The sequence below is a fragment of the Ochlerotatus camptorhynchus genome, unplaced genomic scaffold (genome assembly GCF_037179485.1).
Source record: "Ochlerotatus camptorhynchus isolate MF236.1 unplaced genomic scaffold, CSIRO-AGI_Acam_v1.1 ptg000232l, whole genome shotgun sequence".
Classification (NCBI taxonomy): Eukaryota; Metazoa; Arthropoda; class Insecta; order Diptera; family Culicidae; genus Ochlerotatus; species Ochlerotatus camptorhynchus.
Genome location: NW_027040722.1, coordinates 2,256,856 through 2,279,769, shown reverse-complemented (window position 1 = coordinate 2,279,769; position 22,914 = coordinate 2,256,856). Strand labels below are relative to the sequence as shown.

General features: G+C 42.6%; 3 protein-coding genes across 4 annotated transcripts in view; 1 reads left to right on the top strand and 2 right to left on the bottom strand.

The window, feature by feature from the left end:
- Positions 1–22,914, bottom strand: part of LOC135704222 (cytoplasmic 60S subunit biogenesis factor ZNF622) — a 530,133-nt gene that overhangs the window by 6,452 nt on the left and 500,767 nt on the right. The window lies entirely within an intron of this gene.
- slmb (beta-transducin repeat containing E3 ubiquitin protein ligase slmb) overlaps positions 1–22,914 on the top strand; it is a 376,498-nt gene that overhangs the window by 160,829 nt on the left and 192,755 nt on the right. The gene's annotated exons all lie outside the window — the stretch shown is intronic.
- On the bottom strand, positions 161–10,596 carry spartin. Of its 2 annotated transcripts, none has more exons than XM_065225580.1 (3): positions 10,472–10,596; positions 1,660–2,269; positions 161–1,598 (listed from the first exon to the last, which is right to left on the bottom strand). In XM_065225580.1, the coding sequence occupies exons 2-3, from the start codon at positions 2,257–2,259 to the stop codon at positions 450–452; spliced, it is 1,749 nt and encodes a 582-aa protein (XP_065081652.1). In that variant the 5' UTR covers positions 2,260–2,269; positions 10,472–10,596; the 3' UTR covers positions 161–449. The 2 variants fall into 2 exon arrangements, with proteins under 2 accessions (XP_065081652.1, XP_065081653.1); XM_065225581.1 differs by lacking the exon at positions 10,472–10,596 and adding an exon at positions 9,733–9,846.

The window sequence follows — 22,914 nt, the reverse complement described above, 5'->3', positions numbered from 1 at the left end:
AGTAGATGAATAATATTTCCATTCGACAAGTTTATAAGTTCACACGGTAACCACAAAATACACAATAATGAGTATAAAGCATGCATATCTCGGAGTACGCATAAAATGAGTAAAATTGTACGTATAAATGAGTAAAAGTTATTCATATTTTTTTCTCAAAAATGCATACTTTATATTAATTATTGAGTATTTTGCGGTTACCGTGTAGCTAAAATAACTACCTTTATTATAAAAGCTCTTCTTCTATTCGATCAAAATGCAACAATCCTAAAAATATCCAGTGCTCGGATTTGTTGTTCCCTATAACAATGTATCTCTAAGTTTTTAAGATATCCAGCATCAACGGTTACCACTATCGGAAAATTATTGTATTGGAGGAGATGAGATTCATTTCAGGTCCACACTAAAATATCTAAATCTGAGATTCCTATCAATGCTATTCCCATAACCTAACAATCATCCATTTTACCCGCCTTTTGAACCTCCTTCGCCAATCCGGATAGATCCGGGTACAAAACCGCCGCCGGTACAACGCGTTGCTGCGATGTAACCACTCCACTAGTGGACGGTCCTTCTCCAGCTGCGGCACCGTCCACCTCCGGAATTGCAGGCCTATAACCGGCGACCAGCGCTTTCCCTGCATTCTTCGCGGTCCGCTTGGCGATTCCCTTCGGAGTAATGTAGTTCATATTATGGCTCACGTTTATTACGTTACCCACCGTATCCAGTGAGCTGCCCACCACCTGCCCGGCGTCCGGTCCGTACTTGTGCTGTACAATTTGCACGGTACTATTGCTCAAGCTACCGCCCAGGATGGATGCCGACTTTTCCAATCCGGAATAAACAGTTCCGAAGCCTTCGACTGCTCCGGCGCAAATGGTCAGTGCACCGTGAACTTTCTCCGAGGCATCCTCCGCACTTATGCCGGTACTGTACGATAGAAGATCGGAGCCATGTTTTTGAATGTGGGGAGCCAGAAACCGGCCCAGGGCCATGGTAGCACTTCCGACTTTTCCCGCAACGTAACTGGTAACGTTCACCGCCGTACCGGTAACAGATTTAGCTATTTCGATACCCGTTTTGACGTTGCTAGGAACTTGAGCAGGGGCTTCCTCGGGAGATTTCCGAATTTTCGAGATTAGATAAGGGGTGCTGTAGGAAATGAACTCCCCTGTTTTCTCGGCCCCTTTGACCAGTCCCTGGGACATGTAAAAAGCTCCTTTGATGATGTTGGCCGAAACGGTGGCACTTGTGCTCCGTTTCTCACGTGAAACTCCGAAACGAACCGCTCCACCTTGGGTGACAATCCCGTGAAGGAAAGCGATGAAGATTTCCAACACGATATCATCCGCATCGGGAGGAACAACTAATCCAATGGTTCTTCCGTAGTCTGTTGTCAGATCCGGAATAATGAATGCTCCATACTCGGTCCTGTAGCACGGCGACACTCCCGGAATCAGTGGGTAGATGAAGGAAGGATCCACTGCATGATATTCTTCAACAGGGCTGACGACAACGACGCCTTCCACCGCTTCCACTGCTTGGTCCAACGACTCCTCTGCGTTTTCTATCCTTGTGGAAACCGATGTTGGAATGATCTGAAGTGAGAGAAGAAAAATCAAAATTTGAAATAATCTACTTTACAGCCCATCAGCTTACCTGCAGGAAAACGGTACTCTCCAGCTTCTTGACGTCGTCCTTTTCAATACGCACGATTCTCAGGGTGGAATCTTCCAAAGTTCTCGACACCACTCCATCCGGTTCGATGTAGTACATTTTCACCCCATCGCAGGAAAAGAGCAATTCCAAACTATTCTGCGCCCCGATCTGATCGCTGCTGCACTGCATTTCCCTCAAAGCCTGCGCCAGCTCCGTATAGGTTCTAGGTCTCAACGTATCGCCACTTCCACCAGCCGCCAAGTTTCCATTCTTGGTTGCTTCCGCTTCCTGCTGATCCATCGTGCTACCAATCTGCCCAATCCGCTGCAACACCTCTCCGCGGGTACACTTCATCTTGTGAATCATCTTAACAGCCTTGTTCCAGCTTTCATCCTTCTGGAAGTTGTCCGGAATTTCCACCGGGATTGTCAACGCTTCATCAATGGTCCGTATACCGTCCTTGTAGTCCTTCAGGGCCAAGTCGGGTCGTTCCCGTTCCTCGAATTTGATGGCCCGCTCGATGATACGGTAGGCGTCATCGTGGGCCGCCTTGATGCTGGCGAACGTTCGTGTCCACTCGGACTGTGGTGAACCGAACATTGTTGGATTCCTGTGGAATGGGATAATTGGAAAGTTATTCCATCACGATGCACCGCTGCAGATGAGATGTGATTACGTGAATTAGCTGTGAGAAATATGAAGGTAGGGGGAGTAGGGGATTTGTGCTGCTGCTGCTGTTGGATGGGATGAGGTCTGGGTGAGAAAGATATAGATTGTGCTGTAACAGGTTATGTGTTTCAAGGACATGTGTCACCGGAGTAGAGTTTCGATTTATAGAAATTTAAAGAAAAGTATTCTAGCTTGTGATCTTAAAATCAGGATCAAGTGTGGGTTCCTAATTTATATGTTTTAGAGTAAACTTCAAAATCTCCACAAAATTAAAATTTAATATCCCTTTTCAGACAGAAATCTTGAAAAAATCAATAAGTTATATTTACAAGAAATACTGAGTTCAAGCTTTCGCTTTATGAATATTGTTCGAGCTACGATGGACACTTTGCAAAAGGGGCGGGCGTTAGTAATACATTTCCTGCTCACTGCTAGACGATGCTTCTTCTTCAGTTCGGTTGTTGGTGAACTGAACATACTCCCACAGGCAAAAAGTGGAAGTAAGGTCATTATCGGCTATAGGTAAAGGTCGTTTGAATGTACCTGTCTTCGTTTTGACATCTACCACTCTTACTAAATTGTCCGCTCCAGGATAGACATTCACCACTCTTCCCAGTCTCCAACATTGAGGGGGAAGATTATCTTCTTTTAGCACAACGATAATTCCAGGTCGAACGTTCGCCTATTGCTTCGTCCACTTTCCTCTCACTTGCATTTCGGTGACATACTCTCGCGACCAGCGCTTCCAGAAGTGCTCGCGTAACTTTTGAATGTGCTGCCAGTGAGATAAGCGGTTATTCGGTATATCCAAGACTGATGGTTCGGGAACTGCCAAGAGCGGAAGGTTGATAATAAAATGACCAGGAGTCAGTACTTCAGGTTCCAACGGGTCACTTGATGGAGAATACAAAGTTCGAAGATAGAATCTGGCATAACAGGGTGGAAAGTTCGAAAAGCGTTAGTGATGTAGTTTGGTAAGCCTTCTTCAGCACTGCTCTTTACTCCAGCCTCCCAAAGACCACCGAAATGTGGTGCATTTGGTGGGATCGTATTCCAGTTGATCTGCTTTGCTTGACAATACTCAAAAATCTTATTTTGGGTAGTTTCCTCCTTGAAGAGTCGATACAGATCCCGCAACGCAGACCTGGCTCCGATGAAATTCGTTCCATTACCGTTGAACACTTTTTCCGGAAATTCTCGTCTGGACACAAAGCGCTGAAATGCAGCCAGACACGAATCAGCAGACAAATCTTCCACAGCTTCCAAATGTATGGCCTTCGTGACCATACATATAAAAACGCATATGTAGCCCTTCACTGGAGTAGCCTTACGCACTGACTGCTTGACATAAATCGGGCCCGCAAAATCAAGTCCGACTCTCTTGAAGGCTTTGGCCGGGGAAATGCGGTAGGACGGTAAATCTCCCATCTGTTGATCAATTGTAGTGGGTTTTGCCCTAAAGCAAGTGACACAGCCTCGTAACACCTTTCTGATTGTAGATCTCGCATTAATCAACCGAAACTGTTGTCTCATAGCATATTGAACGCTGCTGCATCCGGCATGTAGGTTTTCTAGGTGGATATCAGCAATTAAACCACGAACTACGGGACTTTTGTCAGGTAATATCAGCTGATGTTTCACTTCAAATGGTAGTTGGGACTGGCTGATTCGACCGCCTACCCTCAGCAAATCATTGTCTAGAAACAGCGTCAAGCTGTTAAGACGGTGGTTGGATTCTCCCGACCTAATACACTCGACTTCTTTGGCAAACTCCTGGTGCTGAACAGCTCCTACGTTCAAATTCGATGCCGCCCGAAGCTCCGATATGGCGTGGTGCGGAGATAACAGTCGATCCTTCTTATTTCTAGCGTTCGTTATGAAGCGTAACAGGTATGCCACGATTCGTTGAGACTTTCTAAATGAATTAAACTTCGTCAACAATGGAAACTCGTCGTAGTTCATCACCGGTAATGCGTACAATTAATTTCATAGTTCAGGAATTTCGCACTCATTCAGCGTAGCTATCTTCTCTTCCATGTAGTCGACGGTGCGTAAAAAGTGTGGTCAATTCCAGCTAACTCCTAGGCAGATTGTCCTCGTGACACAGTATCCGGTGGATTCTGGTCAGTGCGAACGTATTTCCAAACAAAATGGCTGTTGGACGTAATCTCGGCAACTCTGTGCTGAACAAATACCTGTAGGCTGGTAAGTGGTCTGCGTAACCATGCCAGTACAACCTGGCTATCGGACCAGAGGATTGTTGACTTGAAGTTCATCTCTAAAGCTTCTTGAACCTTAGTAACTATTCTCGTTAGAAGAAGTCAATGGCGTGCTAGGTGCAATTTTAGACTTCGCACTGACCAATCTCATTGATGCTCTGCCATTTGACAAGATTGACCTAACGTACACGACAACTTGTCTCTTTGTGGGTCTGGAGATTCTATTTGGAGACTGTGATCGAAACAAAAATTCGTCAGTTGATGTATTCCATATCAATCCCAATGTCTTGATGACCTCGTTGATGCCACTATCGCCAATTGAAACATATTGATCTTTGTCTTCACTAGGAATGGAGGACAGAAGCCTTTCATTGTTGGAAGACCACTTATGGAGATGCATTCCACCGAACTGCAGTAAATCTTTCAACTGGTCTCGAAGTTCACACGCTTCTTGAAAGTCGTCGGAACCAAAAAGTGCATCGTCTATGTAGAAGTTCTTTTCTACTAGTACTGAGGCGAGAGGGTACTTGTCTCGTCCGCCGTCGTACCAACAATCAATACGAAACTATCGATTTGAAATTGGCTCACTACTTGACTAGCCTATTGGTCCCAAGCAAACGATTAACGTATACCATTCTTGTCGGAATTCTAGTACTACACTATGTTTGTTTTGATTCGCTATGAACGTTTGACAGATAAAATCAGGGGTTCGTGGATTTTTCTATGTTTCGAGGGGTGAATCGATTAGCTTGGGATCGAAGATAGTACCAGAGCTGAGCCAAAAAAATTAGCACATTTCTTCGGAGCCTTCTGGTTTTAGAGTTACCTCTATGGTCGTACCATGTCACTGTCGTTAGCTCGAGAACACGCAATGGGTCCTGAGGTGACTTCCGCCAAAAAATACGGTGAAATACAGTGAAGACGAGGTCCAACAACATCTGACGAAACATTTTTGCTACATCTGCACTCAAAACGTATCGTATTAAAAAACGGAGAATTATTGACAGCAAATCGCTCTGTACGGTGGATCCTGTCATCATGACGTCGGTTAGGGACAACCCGGAGACCTTTGCCGACGCATCAACAACTACTCGGCATTTTGTCCTCGTGTTCGAAGGGCGCAGAACTGCGTGGTGGGGAAGGTACCACGTCTGCAATCCAGGTGGGTCATCGCATTCCTTCACCTCCCGACAGTGTCCGAGCTCCTCATATTCGTCCTGGAAGGCATCATACTGTGCTTTCAAATCTGGATGGTGTTGTAGCTTCGATTCGAGCACGTAAAATCTTCGCAGGGCCATGGAACGAGAATTTGAAAGCTGCGAAGCGATGTCCTTCAATGGATGTTGTACGATATAACGACCACTATCATCTCGGCGATAGGTTGCAGCAAAATGTGCCTCACATTGCTCCTCCTCGCACGATCGATATCCATATCGCTGGCTTACTAGGAGTGACAAAATTGTCGAAGGAGGATTTTTCTGAGCTGAGGGCGCTGGTCGAGACTATCAGTGGTCATGTGGAGAATCTTAAGTTCCTTAACCAAGAATTCACTGGAATTTCGGAACCCATCGTCATGCACTTGATCGCCCAAGTCCTGGATACTACAACGAAGAAACTGTGGGAGTCTACGATACGAAGAGGTGAGCTTCCCACTTACGAGAATACCATCCAGTTTTTGAAGGATCGTGTCTCAGTTTTGGAGAGATGTCACAGTTTTAGCGCGGAATCTAGATTGGATATACAAATACTAGACTGCCTATGAATAATCGCATATCAGTCTCATATAACAACGCTATCCACTATCAATTGGCGTCTACTTTCATATTATGCGATAAAACTATGGACTCTGATCATGAAAAATGTGAAAACAACATCAAGTCAGTTTGTCCCATCATGCAACAAAATCGCATATCAGTTCCATCCTGAAATTCAATCGTCTATAGATCAACTTAAAGTAACATATCCGCCATTTCGAGAAAATTTATGATGAAGTTGGACAGAGTATCGTGGTAACTGTTTTGAAACCATACATTTTGCAATACTATTTTTACCATAGTCATAGCAACAAATCATACACGATCCGACACCTTTCACCACTGCTCGCTTGCCATCGAGCGACACAAAAAACATGCGATTTGCACACATGTGCGAACTCGCACCGGAATCTACAATCCAGTCTTCAGCCGCACTTTCGCTAGCACTAAACGCGAATTCTTGCACTTCGCTTGCTGCTTCATCTTCTTCTGTTCTTTGTTTTCGCCCCCTGCAGAACTGCTGGCACCTGCTTCGTTCTATAATTTTCCCGTTCACTAATTGCAGTGTCAAATCGTCCCCGGATATGTTCTCCAATGTTGTCCTTAGAGCGTCGAACGAATTTGGCAAACTTCGAAACACTAGAATCACCTGGAGATCTTCGTCTAGCTTTGTTCCAGTATTGGCCAGCTTTTCGAACAAATCCTCAAACTCCATCAGGTGCTCTTCGATGTGGTCACCATCGTGGTAATTCATGTCGCAGATCCGTTTGAGCAAATGCACTTTGGATGTGAGCGTGTTCTTCTGCCGCTCCGAATTGTCCCACACTGCCTTCGCGGAATTCGCATTTCGAATGTGCCCGTGGTGACTTCTTGTCGCAGTCCGATCGTTGCGCGCACTTTCTGGTCTTCATCGTCCCAGGTAGTCAGCACCGCCACATTTGCACCGTTCGCAGCCGCTTCCGGCTTCACTCCCGGCGAGACGTACCGCCAAAGTTCCTCTCTCACTAACAGAAACTCGACTTCCAACTTCCACGAATCGTAATAATCGTTCGTAAGCTTGGTGATTCCCGTTCGCTCAATTTTATTGAATCGAAAAGTGTTCGAACAAATTCAATCAAATAAATCCCCCTTTCATTTTCCTTCAACTTGATCAAACGTGCATAATAATTATTGTTCGCTAGGGGAAATGAACCAAGTTTGTGCTGAATATTGGCCATTTTTTCAAAATTGTGTAGGGGAAACAGTCCTATTATTGCGGTACGGTAGAAGCGTTAAAAGTCTATTGTACAATAGGCTTCTAACGCTTCTAACGTGCCCCAATAATAGGACTGTTTCCCCTATTTTATATTTTTTAATCAACACGAAAACGGTTCATCTAATCGAAATGATGTCTGGAGACAAAGTTGTAGTTTCATAAAAAATACACACTGAAAAACAATCACAAATGATCATCAAAAATAAAACAAATACTGTTAAAAAATTCAATCAAAAAGTACATTTTTACGATTTTTAAACTTATTTTAATTTTACTTTCTGACATTGGACAGAAAGGACACTTTAAAATTGATCAATATTTATGTAAAAATACCAGGACCAGGTTGAAACATTAACTGAAAGTTTGTAACATACGAAACTTAGAAGGGTTTATTGTTTATTGCAAATTCTTATCACAAAGAGAGGATTTGGCGTATCTTCATCTTGATAAATATGTTTTAATCACGTCGCATCTTACGATCGTTGTTGAAAGGTACGTATGTGTAGTTTCTAAACAATATAAGACTCATGATGATTGGGGTTTATGTCTAGTCTAGTCTAGTCTAGTCTACACATACACAGCCAGTACTTGAAAGAATCCTGGAAAACGATACATCTATCATTTTTCTTGTCATTATTAATGCATGCTGCACATCAAGGATGTGAAACAAACAATAAAGCGGCCAGGCCTACTGTGTAGCGTTAAGTTAATTTTTGTGGAAGTGAATGTTTACCATGTCTACTTAATAAGTATAGACAGTGGTTAACATTTAATCCACAGGTAATCAAAGAGCGGGGACATACCGTACCAACCGCTCCGTATGCAGGATTTGAAAATAGGCTATATAAATCGTTGGGAGTGACAGAGCTAAGAAAGTTAATGTACACTCCTTGATTGTCCGATCTCCTGGGATGGAACACAGGTATTTACCCCTTGTGTTCGAGCGTACAGTCCTCCCTCCGTACAAGCGTGGACGGCACCGCCAACCCACTGCCATCCCTCAATCGATCCAGCCGACCTCAGTCGAAGGACAACAGAGAGCGGTGTGCGGACGTAACCTATACGGAGGGAATGCTGTATTCGCCTAGGTTATAGCGCCCTTGCTCGCTACCATTTTCTTCTAGCGGTTGGGACCTGAGCACTAACTCTTGTCCTAGCCCTATATGGCATATGGTTATAGCGCCATTACTCGCTTTCTGAAAAGAGAAGAAGGTAAGGGAAGGAGAGAAAAAGGACTTGGGAAAAGGAAATGCGGAATTCCTTTCCTCATTAGTATTTGTATCGTCAACTTTTATGAAAACTATATAAATCATTCTTCCTTGGTCAGAGGTATTATTACGACATTTGAATAAGATTGTCTTATCATTTCCCTAATAAAAATAACCATAAAAGAGAGCTTAACGACGTGTTCGGGGTATCATCCAAACCCTATGTGGGATGGTTTACCTATCCGAGATACAGTTCGTTTATGGTATTTGTTTATTAGGGTTGTTATTCAAAATTTAATGTTATAATGATCAACATAGCTTTGGATTATCCAATATAAATCGGTAACACTGTCCTGCAACCGATGTAGGAAGCACCAAAGAATATATATAGACAAATCTCAAAAACACAGTTTTAACTGATAGTACTTTATAAACATCAAACTGTCCAATATTGGATCCTGCCAATTATTAGCACCAGAATAAATTGCAACGGACTCACCAAATTGATCCATGAACGATGTCTTGTTACAGTGATCTCCATATTCAACGGCTGGTTGACTGGGTTCGAAAATAGGTTTTCCTATTCTTAGTATCGGACAAGCGAACCAAAAATCCTGTATGGCCAATCAGTTGATTAGTCAGATGATGAAAGCACAATTGTGCCTGAATGGATTCAGGCTGCTAATCGGAGAATCTGACCCACTTGTAAGGAACACAAAGAGCCACAAAGAATAAACAATGGTGCTAGGTTCCGAGATGATCAGTGGTTTAAGAACTCTGGGGTGGCAAATAGTTGAAGGAACACTAATTACAACTACACAAAAGTCTAGAAAAAACGGAGCAAAAATTGACGGTTGAAAATTTTCTAAGTCTCTCTTCGAGCACAGCTCACTACGATCTCCTCATGATGATTGGGGTTTATGTTCACTTTTTCTTTAAAAGTAATTTAAAGACACGACATCCTATACTTGAAATTTCATGGATGCGTGAAGTTGATATAGCCGGATGACAGCCATACAAACGCGTTATCAAGAACGATTATCAACAAGTAGCACAACAAACCGGGAGTGGAGTCGCTTTAAATTGGCTTTTTTTTTCCTTCACTCTTACATTTCCTCAGTTCAGCCTGAACACTTGAGGCACCGAACATACAGACACACGCATAGCAACCGAAAAGTTTATTAACTGAGAATGACATGAAATCCGAACCCTGATGCATAAGGGTTCTATATAGCTTTTCGATTAACTGATATTAGTCAGCAGCCAAACAAATGTTCTCGTATGACGATTCACTTGTTTTTCGGAGCGTCATTTCACAATCGTTAAGCAATGTTTGATATTAGCTCAAAAATAAACATGACCTTCTTCACTAAACTGACGTAACCCTAGAGCGGTCTGGCAGCAGATTAGTCAAACATCTATTTCTATTAAGATTCGACTTTGCACTTTCCGTGACGTGTCGGTAGTGAGCGTCACGATTCAGGAACGGCGATTAATTAGCAATCATAAAAAAAATCGAGTGCCACTCACTGGCGGTGCAAATTGTAAAAATCGCGTGATCCGATCCAAACCACACACAGCAATATAGGCGTCGCTTCCGTCAACGTTCAACCGAGCAGCACCTCTACGGTCAAGGAGGATTTCTAATAGTGTTCTCCAATATAGGTTTTTTTGATTGTTTCTCTGCCTTACTTTATCAACACTTACCTAATATGAGAATCACTACTTCCCAAGAAGATTCCGGTTTGGTAAATTCTCCAACACTAAACTTTTCACCACTGCATCACTTTGTTTTTATCGACGGACTAGGAAGAAGGCGAGCGAGTTTTGCTTGCCGTGCAGCGTTCGTCGTCATACGATGCGGAATGAATTAAAAACACTGGGTGAGGTACTGGGCTGAAGCATGGCGTTGAACATGCGCACGCTCAGCAAACCCACTGTTTTTATTAATCGCCTAGTGGTGTTAGTTAGGAGGGTATATGATCGAATGATATTTTGTTGTTGGTTACCTGGTTATCAACCAATAATGAATCTGTTGCTACACAAATGAACACCAACAATATTTTTTAACCTTTGAAGTTCCAGTGTTACGCCTTTAGCTCGATTAGTGATCGGACCGCCACGGCGTAAAACGTAACAAAACATTGAGGTACTTTATTAGAAATTTCATTAGGGCCCGTGCATAATTTTTTTTTTATTATAGTCACTTTAACACTCTTGGGTTATTCGTGACTTGTCCGGGGGTGAGATTTGAACTCGAAACTTTGGCGTGAGAGGCATGTTGGGAAATATCGGATATTGAACAACTATTAAAGGCGAGATTTATCGAGCAACGTTTTTATTTCAATGTGGTTCAATTACACGCTTTTAGAAGAATGACGGAAAATAAACTTCTGGTTGCATCATACGTTTTTCAAAAGAACATAGTTTGTTTGCTCTCTACGTTGTCGTTGTGCGAGGGACGCACTGATGCACACAGAGAAATGATTTTTAAATTCAAATGGATATATTTTTGGCTCAGGGCCTAATATATTGTTGATATTGATTCAAATATATTATTCGGTTAATTCAAAGAAAAATATTTTGGAATAAACAAACCGGTTGTAGAGTCAATAAAGGGTGTCCACGATGAAATTGCCACACACAAAATTGATTCGCAAAATTCGAGTTTTCATCCGATTGCCATCAAATTTTCAGGGATTGAAAAATAACTATTAAACTTCATTTTACCATTTTACTCGTATTTTATTTACAGTCCATACGCAAATGCCCGCACCTTGGCCTTAACCCCGGCCATAAGATTCTGCACAACCTGTGAATCAACCGTTTTTTGCATTTAAACCCCATACTTTCTTCAGTTCCTCGACTGTCTTCACTACCTTAGGTCGTTTAAGAAGGTGCTGCTTCATAATCGCCCAGTACTTCTCGATGGGGCGGAGCTCCGGAGTGTTGGGAGGGTTGAACATTTTCGGCACGAAATAGACCTTATTGTCCGCATACCACTTCAGCACGTCCTTGGAGTAGTGGCATGAGGCCAAATCCGGCCAGAAGATTGTTGGGACGTTGTGGGCCTTCAGGAGAGGAAGCAGCCGCTTCTGGAGGCACTCTTTTATGTACACCTGTCCGTTCATCGTGTCCTGGGTCACGAAAGGTGCACTCCGCTTCCCGCACGTGCAGATGGCTTGCCAAACCAGGAATTTCTTCGCAAATTTGGACATCTTCTGAGTGCGGACATGCTCCGGAACGCTGAACTTATCCTTGGCCGTGAAAAACAGGTTGCCGGGGATCTGTTTGAAGTCGGCCTTCACATATGTTTCGTCGTCCATGATGCAGCATTCAACTTTCGTCAGCATGTTGAGGTACAACTTCCTGGCACGGGTTTTGGCGGACTTGTTCTGCTTCTCGTCGCGATTAGGGGCCTTTTGTACCTTGAACGTTTGAAGCCCAGCCTTAGTTTTGGCCTTCTGGACAAAACTTCGGCTTAGGTGCAGCTTCTTAGCCACATCCCTAACGGAGGCGTTCGGATTTCGGTTGAAGGCCCCAACTACGCGGTTGTGATTTTTGGTGTTGTACGGAATACTTTTTCCTTCACTTCTGGGCTTCCGATCGGTGGTCAACCGTTCCTCGAACCGCTTAATCACTCGCGACACCGTGGAATTCGCGATTCCCAACGTTTTAGCGATGGAACGATGCGAGAGATCCTTGTTCTCGTGATGAATGCGCAAGATTTTATCACGCACGAGCTGTTCTTTCGACTCCATTTCCGCGAGTTTTGATCACAGGACTTTAAAACTTGCAGGATGTAAATAATGCACTATGAACTAAATCCACCCAAATTTTCATTAAATTCTACCCAACGGTTAAAAAGTTAGAGCAATTTCATAGTGTGGCAATTTCATCGTGGACACCCTTTAATCTGTTTGTTGATTCTAAAAACCATTTTGTTGATTCAAAAATATGTTTCGTTGAAATAGGGATACAATACGTTTGAATCAATAACAAAATACATTAGGCCCTGAAACAAAAATCCATTTTTCTGCGTGTGTAGACGGCATCCCAACTAACAATTTTCGCAATGTAAACGCTTTACTCATTTCATTTATACAGCCTCAACTCAAGCTGTATTCAAATGTTATACAATATGAGGAAACCTTTACTCAACCTCTATGCAAGCAAATCTGGCGAACTTAGTCAGCTACTTATGGCTGTTGGAACGGTCGGGAGAAGCTCTTATTGCATATCCATTAACGCTTCTATACAGCTGTTATCCTGCTGTTTAGTTGTATGTGAACTTGAAAGGCGCTTATTCAACCTTTTCTCGGTTATCCAATAATCACTGCACAGCTTTCTCTTGAAGCCGGGTTAAATACTGTTTGCGATTTTTTATATGAAGGAATTTATTGAGTTTATTTTGCTGTGAATCAAATTAATCGAAATTAGTTACAAATCATCCCCAAATTATTTACCCTGCACCGGAACCTGGAATCGAACACGAGACGACCTCATTGGCAAACCTTGACACTACCAACTGTGCTACGCCAACACTTTGAACTTATGTAAACAAATCAACATTCGCTTCTACAACAAAATCGCTGAGTAGAGGCTTTATAATAGTACACATGAATCACTTTTCCCGACTAGTTATAAAAGAGCAGAGTAAAAGCTGTAAAACTGCACACATCTAAAAATAAACCTAGTTGACTGTGAAAATGCTTCCGAAGTTGCTCTAACACAGTTTATAAGATGAGTACAGGTTGTTTAGTTGTTGAAAAAGCACTTTTGATGTTTATGTTATTCAGCAAGAGTGGTTGGTTGTGTAGAAGCCATCAAATGAGTAATATATTCACTTTGTTAGCTTTGTTTTGCAGCTACAAGTTGAAAGTTGATTAGTGTGTGTATAGAAGTGACATGAGCGTTTATTGGCTGATGTTATTCAGTGCGACTGACAAATTGAATAATGGTTGTGAGAAGTTGAGTAAACGCTCTCCAAAAATATTTTGCTAGCTTTTGCTTGTAGCTGTATCTACAGCTTCTTTTCAACTACTTTACAGCACAACGCTGGAAAAGTTGGCTTACAAAGCTGAAAATGTTAGTTGGGATGTGGTGTACTTTCCAACACTCCTCCTCACCATGTGCCGCCACTGTCCTTTGTCTGTGACAGTCCCAGCAATCCTGATAATTTCTTGAGTTTTGTAGTTCCAAGTGGCTTAGTTAGCATGTCAGCCACCATCCCTTCAGTGGGACAATATTCAAGTCGCACAGATCCCCTGTCGCACAACTCTCGAACATACCTCTCCTTTGTCTCAATATGCTTTGAGCGACGGCTGATTCGATCTGATTGCACAAACTGGATGCATCCTTGATTATCTTCCATAATACATGTCGGTCCATCCAAAGTTTCACCCATGTCACTAAGCAGTCTTCTCAACCAGACAACCTCTTGACTGGCCTCTCCAAGCGCCACTTACTCAGATTCCATTGAGCTGAGTGTGACACAGTGTTGTAGTCTGCTGCCCCAACAAATCGCCCCTCCAGCATAGAGGAAGGCATAACCCGTTGTCGACCGACGAGTACTGATGTCACCAGCCCAATCTGCATCCGAGAATCCTAGTAGTCCTTCAGTATCGCTCTTGTACACCAGCTTAGCACCTTTCGTTGATTTGAGGTAACGAAGCACCCTCTTCGCCGCCACCCAATCATTTTCAGTAGGAGCACACACCTTACGACCAAGTATAGACGCACTCACGGCTATGTCTGGGCGAGCACACACAGCGACGTAAAGTAGGGCACCTACGAGACTCCGATAGGCCGTGTTGTCGAGGAATGGTGAGCTAGTATCCATCGACGAAACATACCCAGTATCCATTGGGCACTTAGCAGTCTTGGCAGTTTGTAGTCCGAATCTAGCAGAGATTTTGTCAATGTAACTCTCCAGGCAAATACTATATTTCCCGTTCAGTCGTTGGATCTAAAGGCCTAAGAAGAAGCTTGGCTCTCCTAAATCGGTAATATCAAACTTTTCACTCGAAGCTTTGGTCATTCGGCCAATCTCCAATGATTCTATGCAAGCGACAAGTATGTCGTCGACATATACCAGCTAGTAGGTTCTCAATGCATTAACGACTTTGGTGTAGAGGCACTGATCCGTTTCACTTTGCGTAAATCCCAAATTCTGCAACACGCTATGTAAACGCTGGTTCCAGCACCTGGCTGATTGCTTGAGTCCATAGATGCTACGACGAAGTCTGCACACAAGTCGTTCTTTACCCTTCTCAATGAAGCCAGGTGGTTGTTCAAAATCCTCCCGTACTTTTTCGTGTAGCCCTGAGCTACTAAACGAGCTTTATGCTTAACGATTTCGTTTGCACCTCTTTTGATCTTGTAGATCCATCTACAGCCGACCGCCTTGCGGCCGATTGGAAGTTCTGTTAGCTCCCACGTACCATTTTTATCATGAGATTCTAGCTCCTCCTTCATCGCAGCTCGCCATTCCGATTCATCGGGGCCAGCCAATGCCTTTTGCAAACTTTGTGGTTCATCATCTGTAGCCTGGACATAGAAAATCTTCTCAAGTAGCCGACGTGGGGGAATTCCCTTGTTGACGCGAGATGATCGACTTAGATTTTTGTCTCCTTCAAACTCCTCGAATGCAAGTTCATTCTCGACTGAACTGTGAAACGAATTGCTGTCATCGGTTTCATCCTCTTGCTCCGAAACTTCTTCAGGATCTTCGAACATCGGTTCATCAACGACTTCTTCTGTTTCAAGCTGCTCGCGCGTACCATTAGTTAGTTCAAGGAACTTTGCGTCCCTACTAATAGTAACACGGTTCGTAGTGGAGTCCAAAAACGATACGCCTTCCTGCCATCAGCATATCCTACAAACACCATCTTTCTTGCCTTCGGATCAAGCTTTCGTCTTCTTTCATCAATCACTTGCTTATCGCGATGGCCAAGACGACGATGCCACACATGAATACAATTCTGGTTGTGGCCTGCCATCGTTTTTAACGCCTTCTGAACATAGATTTTCAGCTGATACAGATTGCCTCTTCTTTCAGCACAAAGCAGAACTTTCCCATTCTTCTGGATCTCACAACTGGTTTTGTTGAACAATACGGAACATCCTTCATCGGTCAATCTACTTACCGACAGTAGATTCCCAGCCAACGCAGGAACATAGTAAACTTGCTTGATAGTCACAGGTACCTTCTTACCATTGCCATCCAGCGAACGGAATCTGCTGGAACCAACCCCTGCCGCAGCGATCTTGTTACCATCAGCAAGGCCAATAGTTGAACTCACCTTCGTAACGTTTTTTCCAGAAGCGATGCATCACTGGTCATATGCGATGTGGCTCCCGAGTCTAGACACCACACAACATCATCCGAATCACCACCGAGCAGTCCAGCAACCAGACACACCTCGTCAGCTTCTTCATTTTCGACCACTATGTTCGCCTTCTGATTGTTGGCACTTTCTTTTTCTTTGTTCTTCCTGTCGTACTCCAGCTTCCGGCAGTCCCGTCGAAAATGTCCTTCTTTACCACAATAATGGCAAACTTTTTCTTTCTTCTTCTCTTGCTTCTTTTGGTTCACTTCCGTTTTCAACACTTTTTCATTACTGCCGCTAGCACTTCCACCGGACTTTTCTAGACGCTTCCTCCACTCATCGAGCAACTTCCCCTTCACGAATTCCAACTGCAGATCAGCTTCGGGACGACTTTCCAAAGCCGTGATCAGACTGTCATAGGACTCGTTCAGACTTGACAGGATGATGGCAACTAACCAGTAATCTTTCAGCGGATCTCCCATGTTTGACAGCCGGTTGGCCAGTTGCGTGATTTGCGCCAAATGATCGGCCATATTTCCATCTTCCGGTAAGTACATTCGGAAGAGCTTCCGCAAAACATGTATTTTCGTGGCAAGCGATGACCGGGCATGGTAGTTCTTCAGTGACAACCACATTTCGCGAGCTGTGGCAGCATGCATGACGTGGCATGTTTGGCCATCATCAATTGAGAGACCGATCAGAGCCCGAGCCTTGCCATCTCTATAGATCCAGGACGAGTTAGGGACTTCCGGCTTCTCCTCATCGACAACGTTTCTCACTCCCTCTTTCAAAAGCACCAGCTCCTGACGAAATTTCCAGAGCTCGTAGTTGAAATCATTCAATTTATCTACGGCCAAGCTCGCGTTCGTTGCCATGTTGCTATGGTACTATCCAGAATGAGTAGCGAGAAAAAAAATGTCTTCACAAGTGAAAATGTTTTTTTATCGGAGAAAAAAAAAACACACTTTACATCCGATTTCCGAACGGAATTTTTCACAATTTGCAAACTACGCGCACATGCGACGCTGGGCCCTTAACCTGTTGGGAAATATCGGATATTAAACAACTATTAAAGGCGAGATTTATCGAGCAACGTTTTTATTTCAATGTGGTTCAATTACACGCTTTTAGAAGAATGACGGAAAATAAACTTCTGGTTGCATCATACGTTTTTCAAAAGAACATAGTTTGTTTGCTCTCTACGTTGTCGTTGTGCGAGGGACGCACTGATGTAGACGGCATGTGGTGTACTTTCCAACAAGGCATGCATGTTAACCACTACGCCGGGGTCGCCCCCCCGGTGCATTAATTATGTCACGCTAAACGAGCAAAAAATTACCTCTTCCCCCCCTATCGTGACGTTTTTCCTATACCTAATGCATTGCTTGTCACAAAATCTTAGACCCTCCTTCCCCCTTAGAGCGTGACATAATATATGCATCAACCCTTAGGCATAAGTTGCGGAACAAAATATCGTTGAGATCAGCTGTTGATACCTGCTAACCCGCAAGATACACCCCACAATGGGAAAATAAAAAAAGGCATTTAATTCAATATCACAAAATGCCGTTGGATATGATGGAATATTTATACATCAAAAGTTAGCTTTTTTGACTAGAAATCGAATGGCAGGTGGTTGTGCCCGCCACGAATCATTTTCAGGTAGTTTGAGAAAAAAATAAGGAATTTTACCCTAATTTTTAGTATCTTAAATTGTGTTATAGTGAAGACAACATACCAAAAAGACTGGTCACTCTCCCATTTTCTAATACAACCATTCTGAGACAGGCACAATCGCGTCATCTGCCGCTTAAAGGTAAATGCTTCGAATGAATTTGATAGCAAAAATTACAACCTCAGAATAAAGGTTTCTGTATTTGCTCGTATTTCCATGCGCTGCTTCCACCTTCACCCAAGGGCAGCGCTGTTGTATCTGTCGCTTGGATACTGGCAAAGTTGTCAGTCTTCTTGATATGATGTTTTCGGTTATAGTCTAGATTACTAAGTGAAATGTCAATCGATTTTTATAAAACCAGTTTAATTTCAAAGCTTAGATTGTCCTTCATAATCGTATGTATGAAATTGAAAATAGGACTTATCAGAAAGTATCATAGCGGCGCCGGTAGTGTAGTGGTAAGCGTGATTATCTCTCACCCCAGCAGGCCTGGGTTCAATCCCAGTCGGCGCCGCCGGGAGTTCTGAAGCATAACATCCTCTGATCACGTCTTCCTTCGGAAGGGAAGTAAAGCCGTTGGTCCCCGGTTTATGAGTTGATAGGTAGAGTCCTAGTGTGTGAGCTGCCTTCCTGGTGTCGGTAGCATTGGTGCTCAGCACGGAAAACAAGATCGACGGAAAACAAACCAAGAAAAAAAAAGAACGTATCATATATATTACCTATTTAATGATAACAGAAGGGACCCGTATTTTTACCAGGATTAAACCGCTTCCATTCGATACCTCGGGTTTTTTTTTTCGCTTAGAAACGGTTGAGTTTGCATCTAAAAACCCAACCAAATGTACTATTTTCACATATTTTAATTATTTTACTGCTGAACCTTAAGAGTTTTAAGTCCTATTTTCAATTTTGATCATGAAGGACAATCTTAGCCTTGAAATGAAACTGGTTTTATTAAAATTATTTCACTTAGTAATCGACTAGACTATAACACAATTTTAGGCACTAACAAATAGGGTAAAATTCATTATTTTTGTCTCAAACTACCGAACAATTATTTGGGTCGTGCATAATCACCTACACACTTAGAAATACCTAATCTTACAGGTGACGGAATCCATCTTTGATATGAAGCATGAGACGTAAACAAACATGTCATATAAAATTTAAAGAGCCTAAATTTATAAAGAGGCGACATGTCAAAATTGGAACAATCGATTGTCTGTCAAAGTCATAGGAAAAGTCATTCCAATCGAGCAGAAGACCTGTCAAATGGATAAGATGTCGTCTCTTTATAAATTCAGGCTCTTTAATAAAATTAAGTGCTCCGAGACTGAAAAGTTTGAAGGCACGATTGAGCTGAATTTCGCGTCTATTATGACTCCAAAATTGACGCTCGTATATGTCAGTCTCGGAGCACCTACATTTACATCAATTTTTCTAACTGTGTAGACATTCGATTTCTAGTCAAAATATAAAACTTTTTATGTATAAATACCCCATCATATTCAGCGGCATTTTGATGTATTGAATGCAATGCCTTTTTTTTCGATTGTGCACCCCCTTAAAGATAGCGTTAAAACATTATAAAAACGAACTTTATATCTTTAAAACGAAGATATAGCGATTTGTTTTCTTCTTCTTCAGCAAAAATGTGCATTTTTAGAATACTTACAACTTTGTAGAACATTGCAAAACTTGAGCAATTCAAACAAAAAATTTATCGTAAAAACGGTTTTTAACGGGGTACTACCATAGAGGTAACTCTAAGACCACTGGGTCCCGAAGAAAATCATTATTATTTTTGGCTCACTCAGTACCAGAACAACGGTCCCAAGCAGTCCCAAGCTATTTCACTCACCCCTGCATGTTCTGCATGAATCCACACACCCCTGATGTTATCTGTCAAACTTTCATAGCGAATCAAAACAAACATAGTGTAGTAATAGAATTTCAACTAGAATAGGGTACGTTAATCGTTTGCTTGGGACCAATAGGCTACTAAAGTGGTGAGCCAATTTAAAATCGTTAGTTTCGTATTGATTGTTGGTACTACCATAGAGGTAACTCTAAGACCAGAAGGTTGCGAAGAAACGTGCTCCAATTTTTGGCTCAGCTCTGGTACTATCTTCGGTTCCAAGCTAATCGATGCACCCCTCGAAACATAGAAAAATCCACGAACCCCTCATTTTATCTGTCAAACTTTCATAGCAAATCAAAACAAACATAGTGTAGTACTAGAATTTCGACCAGAATGGTATACGTTAATCGATTTGCTTGGGACCAATAGGCTAGTCAAATAGTGAGTCAATTTAAAATCGTTAGTTTTCACCGGTTGGTACTACCACGTACTACCGTTTGTACTCCATGGTCACCTTATAACCAACAATCAATACGAAACTAACGATTTTAAATTGGCTCACCACTTTAGTAGCCTATTGGTCCCAAGCAAACGATTAACGTACCCTATTCTAGTTGAAATTCTATTACTACACTATGTTTGTTTTGATTCGCTATGAAAGTTTGACAGATAACATCAGGGGTGTGTGGATTCATGCAGAACATGCAGGGGTGAGTGAAATAGCTTGGGACTGCTTGGGACCGTTGTTCTGGTACTGAGTGAGCCAAAAATAATAATGATTTTCTTCGGGACCCAGTGGTCTTAGAGTTACCTCTATGTTATAACTTCGTTCTCTTGAGAGATAGAAAATGGTCGCATTGGGCAAAGTTTTTTAAAATGACTTTATCTACAATATTTTCATATAGGGGAAATGCAGGTAATGTCGGCCTAAGTGTCCCTAATTTGGGCCCATACAAAAATTCAGCAATCGACTAAATTTTCAATAGCCATTAGTAACGTTCCAATAACGCGTTCATCTAGATAAAATAGATAAATAGTAGATTTTTAGCGATGGGCCCAATCTTAGATCCATAGGCCAACATTAGAGACATTTCCCCTATGTAAGGTGCTTGAGGGTGGCCAGTGCATACCGCACTATCTCGAGAGAGGCCGTCTGTGTCATAGCAGGGATGATGCCAATCAGCCTTATCATTAAGGAGGATGTGGTGTGCTATGACGCGAGGACCGTTCGAGGGGTGCGCAACAACGCGCACCACCGCGTGTGTGTCGACCGCGAGATGGCAATCGGAGTGGGAAAACTCCACAAAGGGGAGGTGGACTTGCCGCTTGATACCTTCCGTATCGGGGCGACTCTGGCGTAGTGGTTAGCATCCATACCTATCACGCTGGAGTCACGAGTTCAAATCTCACCCCCGGACAAGTCACGAATGACCCAAGAGTGACTAAATAAAAAAAAAAAAACCTTCCGTATCAAGCTGGGTCAACAGGCGCCATGGGGAAGTAAACTTCCACCTGACACAGTTCCTGTCAGGCCATGGCTGCTTTAGGAGCTACCTGTATAGGTTCGGACAAGCAAGTACTCCCATCTGCCCCACATGCGCTGGTGTCGAGGAGACCGCCGAACACGTTGTGTTCGCCTGTCCACGTTTCGAGCCAGTATCGAGCGCTAAGCTAGCGATATGCGGAGCGGATACCAGTCCGGATAACATAGTTCCTAGGATGTGTGGTACCACCGAGAACTGGAGCGCGGTGGTGACTGCGGTCACCCACATAGTTTCGGTATTACAACGACAGTGGCGAGCCGAGCAGCAGTTACCTACTGCCCGACTAGATCGTTAGAGTATTGCTAGAGAGGCGCCATAGCGCTACAGCGGCCCCTCCCACGAAGTAATGCCTTCGGGCGGTTCCGGGGAGGTCAAGGGCCAAGTGCACAGGGTAAGGTTTAGTGGGTCGGGAGTGAAATTCTCCCATCCCCACACCCTGAGTTCCTTCTCAGGTGTCTGTGAGCAGATTCCCCCCTGTATGTAAAAAAAAAAATGGGTCTGGGTTCAATTAAAGATTTTGCTCTAGTTTTCTTATTTCAAATTTCTCAGCAAAGGTGTCTTCAAATAAATTTTAGATCTTTAGAAGGCGCAAATTTTTGCTGCACAAAAGCTTGTCAATATCTTTCGCTGATCAAGAGTTATTGAAGTTATTCTACTAAAAACATGCCCTTTTAAAATATTAATATCTCTGGTTGGGGCAAACAAAAACAAGTTTTTTACGGCATTCAAAAAAGCGTATGTTATTGTCAATAATGTGAAAAAATTGAAGGCATGTTATTTTTTAAACTCGTATAAAATCAATTGGAATTTATTCATATTTTTTACTATAATTGAGTATACCTTTTTTATTAGAAGACCACAACTATAACAATGAAACGTGCATCTTAAAGAGCTTTACAAGTCTCTAGAAGATGACTTTCATGAGAAATTTCAAATAAAAAAGTTATTGGCAAAATATGGTTTTCATAGGACCACCCTAATGACAAATTTACATAAAATGTGCTAGTACATTTTTTTTTTTCAAAATTTGGACATTTAGTGTATTCGAAGAAGTTTTTGTGCTTAAAAATTGCTCCTTGTATCAATTTATGATTCCATTCTTGACCGATTTGAAAGGAGATGAAGAAGCAGAATGTTATAGGACAAAATGTTGAGCTAAAAGGCTGTCATCAAAAATAACGCTGCGTTCTCCGAACAAATGCGCATATTCGTCATAATTTATTATACTAGCAAAAAAAAACCTGCCATTATACGCCATACTGCTTTCGATCCTGATTTCAACGATGGTAGCCTCGCGTCCTCGCGAGGATCCCGTCTGCTTCAATCTTTCGTTCTCAGAGATTTGAATCTTCTTCGTTCTTCCGAATAATTTGCTTTTTTGCTGTTGCATATATTTGCTTATTTAGAGTATATGGATAGAGAGTAGTGTTGTATGTAGATACCTTGCATCACTCACAAAAATGTCTTTCTGAATCCATCCGTTTTTTTTTCCACATTCAAGAAAACTATATAACGGGGAAAATGCTTAAGGTTAAACTTCCGTCAGCTTTCGTTTTAGAAACGAGAGCAAGGAATTGAAAAAAGAAACTAGTAGTCACACAAAGAACCATCATCACCAAAAAAGTGTATGTGTGTTGTTGCTGTTGTTGTTAAGTACCTACTCCATCGGCTTCCAGGACTATCAAGGGTCAGAATCCCAATAACTTGTTTGCGTAGCAGCACTGTTGGCTCTCATTAGA

Coding starts and splice junctions, on each gene's coding strand:
- spartin (XM_065225580.1), bottom strand. CDS start 2,259: ATGTTCGGTTCACCACAGTCCGAGTGGACACGAACGTTCGCCAGCATC. Junction 1,599..1,659: donor AGAGTACCGTTTTCCTGCAG/GTAAGCTGATGG, acceptor CTCTCACTTCAG/ATCATTCCAACATCGGTTTC.